This window comes from Sipha flava, unplaced genomic scaffold (assembly GCF_003268045.1).
Source record: "Sipha flava isolate LNK unplaced genomic scaffold, YSA_version1 108_pilon_pilon, whole genome shotgun sequence".
Classification (NCBI taxonomy): domain Eukaryota; kingdom Metazoa; phylum Arthropoda; class Insecta; order Hemiptera; family Aphididae; genus Sipha; species Sipha flava.
In genome coordinates this window covers 2,309,563-2,315,890 of record NW_020271725.1, presented here as the reverse complement: position 1 = coordinate 2,315,890, position 6,328 = coordinate 2,309,563, and the positions used below count along the sequence as shown (strand labels likewise).

Here is a 6,328-nt window from a genome sequence, read left to right as displayed (position 1 = left end):
AAACAAATTTTTAAAATGAGCTCACTTGGATTAAGACTACTAAAGTCAATCTGAAACCATGCTCCGCTGGGCTGTCAGGGGAACATCATGAGCCATTTTTCTTTTACAGTGTTACAAATCCATATACAATATTAATTAAAATTTCCATGGCTATATTTGATTAATCGATAGTAAAATTGATAAATTAAAAAAAGTATAACATTCTAAAATTACAATTATATTAATAAAACAAAATTGATAGTAATAAATCAATATAATATCGTCGTTATATGTATACTAAACATGTAAATTAATCGCTTACATTACAGTAAATAGATATACCAGCGTATTACATTTTGTTTTAAGATTAAACTCATTTAAAATAGGATCAATAATAATAAAATAAAAAAAAATATAATCAATGATTATAGTAACTATAATAATAATAAAAAATTGTATATTAATAATACGCACAGTAAAAATATGTATGGTGTCGGGCAAATGAGGTGTCCAGCAAACATATCTGACCCATATAGACACTAATACAGAGGAAAATTTAAATATAAATAATTTATAATTTAATCAATCCTAGTCCTAGGATTAAAAAAATATTTTATATTTAAAACTCTTAATTTTCCGAGTATTATCAGCTTTAAAATTATACTTAACTATAAAATAGTCAAAATTAAATAGTTAGTTAGATAATTAAAATTAAATCTATAAAAATTGAAAAAATGTCTATTATATTTAAATATTTCACAATCGAAAGAAAGTGTTGCCAGACCCTAGCTAATAACTGGGTGGAAAGCTAAAGAGCCATTTTTAATACAATCTAGTCGATAGTTGTAAACTGTAATAAAACAATAAAAATAAAATTGATTTCGTACACTATATTATTATAATTTATATCATATTCACACTAATAGTAATCATATGAAATATGTATGTACAAGAACATTTTTTTCAATAATTGTTAATGTAATTTCTCTAATCTTTACAAACGAATTTTTCTTAATATTCGAAGAAAATGCAAACACTGCATGTCACATTCGCACATAAAGCTCTATATATTACATAATATAAATATAGGTGTTATATAGGTATTAAAATAGATGTATTTAATAAAATGTTCTTGCTTTTCAGATGATTCAATGGAGAATTTTATAAAAGAAGTTTTAGCTGCCAGTAACAGAGGTGTTTCAGCAGCTAAAAATGTGTCCGGAGAACCCAATTGGAGTTTTGGACAATCCTTGTTTTTCGCTTGTACCGTGATCACAACCATTGGTAAGTACCTATAATAATATAACAGCGATGTGTCAAAGAGATATAAATCCCTTGAACATTTCTAACACGCAATAATGCATTGCGTTATTTGCGTTGTTCAAAATTTGTTTTTCCTCAAGAACGATTTTCGAAGCTTTATTTACTCGATTGATTCGCGATCACTAATTATTTAAATAAGAAGATAAATTTCACCTAAATGTATAATATTAATAAAATATATTTTTCTGTTATTATACACATGATGATTTTAAGGGTTTGATTCAGTAATAAGTTTCACGGGGTCTAGGACATTTCAACGATGCCATTTCAACAAAGCTGTTTTGGTGATCTACCATTACGGCGACATGATATTATAATTTAAAATTTTATCTAGAAATCATCAATAACTGTGTGTAAACAAACTGAATACTTATATTTACGTCGGCATCGCCAAAATCCGTCAATACTAACTTTATCCATAATATATATGAAACCATCGTATAAAAAAATATCTCTACCTTTATTACCTAGTCTATTTGTCTATTTTATACAACATTTTGAAATAAAAAATTAATTAAAATTTCAAGCAAATGATAATTAATATAAATGATAATTAATGAAATTAATATTGTAATAATCTATAATAATCGAAGGTTCAAGATTTATTTTAATACATCTGTATACGCGACCATTCGTCGAATCGCCGAATCGATAAATCACCAAAATGAAATCTGGTTCTAATAGACTACCTATATCAACCATATTTTGAAACATAAACTGATCCACCCGACCACTTTCACTCGGAATCGTTTTTTCGAGAACAATAGGTTAAAGCTTTAGAGATCAATACAACAATATAGCAATTCATCCATAGTCCCTGACCTGTGTCTCACCTGTGTCCTCCCGGTTTTTTTAATTTCTTACGCTTACATTATTGTAATATTTTTCCCTCCAGGTTATGGCCACGTTACTCCGTTGTCTCAAGAAGGCAAGTTGTTCTGCATGCTATACGCTCTTTTCGGCATACCCCTCACGCTGGTGCTATTGACCGCGCTGGTCGACCGGCTGATGATACCCACGACCAAGTACCTGCACTTCCTTAACAGTCGTCTGGGACACCTGTACCCGCCGTTCACCATCCGACTGTTACACTTCGGCACCATTCTGGGCACGTTGATTTTTCTCTTTCTGTTGCTGCCCGCTGCCATATTCACGTACGTGGAGCCCGAATGGAACTACATGGACTCGTTGTACTATTGTTTCATATCACTCACCACTATCGGTCTTGGAGACTACATCCCGGGTGACGCGCCGGATCAAAAGTACCGACCGTTGTACAAACTTATAATAACCGGTAAGAGCTTGTACGAATGACGAGTTAAACGAGATTAAAAATAAAATTATACATTTATATATATTTAATATTATAATCATGTTATTCTAAGAGTACGATCGCCCAGCACAAAGTTGATTAAAATATAGAGGTATAGTGAATTCTTACTTTTGAGATATGCACAGCGATGTAGAGGGGTACCCAAGGACGGGGGATGTACATGTACATTTTTTTCACAACCAAACTTTATCACAAAACGTATTGATTTATTATTATCTGTAAGCCCCACACAAAAAAAATCTTAGATGCACCTCTGCAAAGATAATAATTCAATGAATAACTGAAAATGAATACATATGATCATATAAAATATGAAAAAAAAAAATGAAAATATTATTATATACGAAATAAAATATAACTAATGGATTTTTACGGTCATTGTTTTGGATTCTTTTACGTGTTCATATAAATATATATATATATATATTGAGTTTCACACAATGAAAAACAATAGCAACTGCTAAACATTTTTATAACTATAGCAAACTCTAAATTTATTCAGCCATCAATTTTTAAAGCTAATACCTACATTAATTTTTATAATATGAAAAAATTAGGATTTTTTTAAACGGTGTCTCAATATTCTTGAATATAGGATATTTATACATATTTTATGCTTTTACTGCATAGATATACAATATAAAAGTTTAATTTGCATCAGAAACTGAGATAATTACACACTTGAATAAACGTCAATAGTGGAATTATACAAATCGCCAATTGTTTCATTTTATATTGTTGAACATAACATAAGATCTTTCCTTATTAAAAACAATTTAAATTAAATCATCAATTATTTATTAGAAATTTGACGATGAGGGCTAATAATATCATAGTGAATAGATAACATTTACTCGAAATCAGGAGCCAGTTTTATCCAAAGCTCATGTGATATCATGTTTTAATAATGATTTAAACTGATGATATTGAAAAAAAAATCTAATTTCATAATTTATAGCATGGTCAAAGATAATTCTTAAAGACCATGGTTCTATAAAATATATGTGAATATAAAAATATTAATTCGACAATCTTATATTTTGATAAGTTAGGATAAAAAAATATATTCAATATACTTATAGTTAAAAAAATAATTTAGCCCGAGGAGGTATGTGACCCCCAAAAACACCCATCTTGTAAACATCTCTTTGATTATAACTCTACTGATTATAACATAGTAAATGAACAATGGAGTTGAGAATATAATCGTATTGGGATGTTTTCACAGGCTATTTGGTTGTGGGACTCGTATGCGTGATGTTGACGCTGTCTATTTACTACGACATCAGACAGTTAAACTTTGGTGTTCTGTTCATGTTGGAAAACGACGAAGCCCGATCAATCGACCCGGAAAAAATGCGTTTACAAGAGTCCGGTACAAACAGGACCAAATACACGAACGAAAAAGACTCGCCAACAAGCTTGGACGATACAACGCCCATACACAGTATTCCTTAAATGTATAGATAACCTCCATTCGAACTACAAGAATAATTGAAAATAATTGTTGTCATCGCATTTCGTCTAAAACTGTTATTTATTTAATTTTTTTATTTAATTTATTTTTGATGGAAATGCTGGGATCACTAGCAAAACGACTTATATATGCTGTACGCAATGATGACAGTTACTACTCTACACATACATATATATTTATATGTATATATATTCGACCAAAACCAAAATCTCTATCCTCAAATAAAATATTATAATCATTATTATATTATATAAATACTATATTACTATAAATGTTAATGTATTATTGTTATTACCTTTAGATTATAAATTATTAGATTATAAAATTTATTGTTATTTATATTTTAATCAAACCAAAAATTACTTAACCCAGCCGTAAAATACTGTTAAAGAATTATTGTAATACGCCTAAATTAGTTTGAAAGGACAATATTACAATTAAATAATTAGTGAAACATCTAAATAATACTAAAGAAAAAAAGCGTTTTTGTCTCTTCGTCGTATATGTACTCTTATGTAGTATGTAAAACCTCTATTATTATTTAAATGAAAACGTGCAAATATATTATAATACCTATAACTTGTCGTATGATATATACCTACATAGTTCAGTGCTAGTATTTATTTATTACTCAAAAATTTGAAATATTCGATTGTCAAATTATCAAATAAAATCCTATAAAACGATTGAAACGAATGTAGATCATAAATGATGGATATTTTATTATAATGTTACTAAAAAATAAATTAAAATTTTAAGCTAAAACAATCATTCATTACTACAATATACTGCACTTTGATTGTTTTATTTTTTATTTTTATTTTTTAACATAAACGAGAAATTATGTGTTTTTAATAATGCGTATGAATGTAAACTTATTCTTTAACGAAAACTTCAGGATTTAAGTTGGAAAATATCTCACTTATTTATTTGAAAACCACCATTGAGTATTATAGATTTTATTCTACGGTTCACAGAGTACATAATTTATTGCACATAACTTTTGTTATTTTCTCGTAAAAGTTTATTGTACCATCTAGATTACAAATACCTATTACGGTTCATAAATATATATATAAACTTAATACTATAATATAGTAGGTATTATGTAGATAAAAATAACACTATTATTATCTGAAAATAGCCTATATGCCTCATGCATACATATACACACACATCTTCGTTGTGTCGAAGACATTTAATGTACACCCATAGATCTAAGGAAATTTCAAAACTAACGAATGAATGCAGTGGCATAAATAATTTATAAGCAAATATTTTGTTGAGGAATTTAAATTTTTTCAAAAAAATAATTGATTTTATAAAATTTTAAAAAATACATAGATACAAGATATGAATTAATAATTATATTATTATACAAACATTATAATTACGTGACATAAATTAATGTTCTTTTTCTCTCTACCTATATAGTAATTTATGACTTTTGAACCTATTTTTACTCTGGGGGAGGGGGTCAAGATTTGGTAACCCCTTTACCAATCACTTAATAACAATAATTTTATACCATATATAAAATTTGATAACATTTTTTGTTAGAAAAGCCTTAAAAACTACAAAAAAAATTTTTTTAGCCATCAGTATAGCTATTTAGCTCAACAATTACAAATATAATTAACATTTTAGCGAATATAATAATGATTATATAAGAAATAAAAATGTTACATACTATTATGTTGCTTATACAATCCAATTAAAATAAAAATAATATAATATGTTACTTTACTTTATTTTCTCAAATTGCAAACTAACTATTATTTTTTATTCTTCAAAATTCCAAAAGTATTAAGAGATATAGGAAACAGATAAAAGTATTCACTTCATGAATCTAAAAATGGTCTGTTTTTAGTTAATTAACGTTGTTTTTAGAAAATATATTTTATTGGTGTACAAGATTTCATTAGCAAGAACGTTTTATTTCTAAAATGTTTTAATATTAAAGATAAGTTTGAACCATGTTAAAAAACATGTTGACCAATTTATAAATAGATGTATTTAATTTGGAAACACCTTGGAATAAATACATAGGTATATCAATTTATAATTCATATACTCTTATATTTAATCAGACAGTTATTATTATTTTACAATATTTTTAATATTATTGCTTCGACAACATGGTAAAACTTCAATGGTATACCATATATATAACATACTTTTAATTAACTTATAATTTTACTTAACACCCTACTTAT

General features: G+C 27.2%; 1 protein-coding gene across 1 annotated transcript; it reads left to right on the top strand.

The window, feature by feature from the left end:
• Positions 1-1,122: 1,122 nt before the first annotated feature.
• On the top strand, positions 1,123-4,386 carry LOC112686416 (potassium channel subfamily K member 1-like; the record flags this gene model as incomplete). Its single annotated transcript, XM_025558674.1, is given in 3 exon segments — positions 1,123-1,263; positions 2,198-2,596; positions 3,864-4,386. Coding segments are annotated over 3 exon segments (770 nt in total), but the record flags the coding sequence as incomplete, so codon positions are not given.
• Between the last annotated feature and the right edge of the window lie 1,942 nt (positions 4,387-6,328).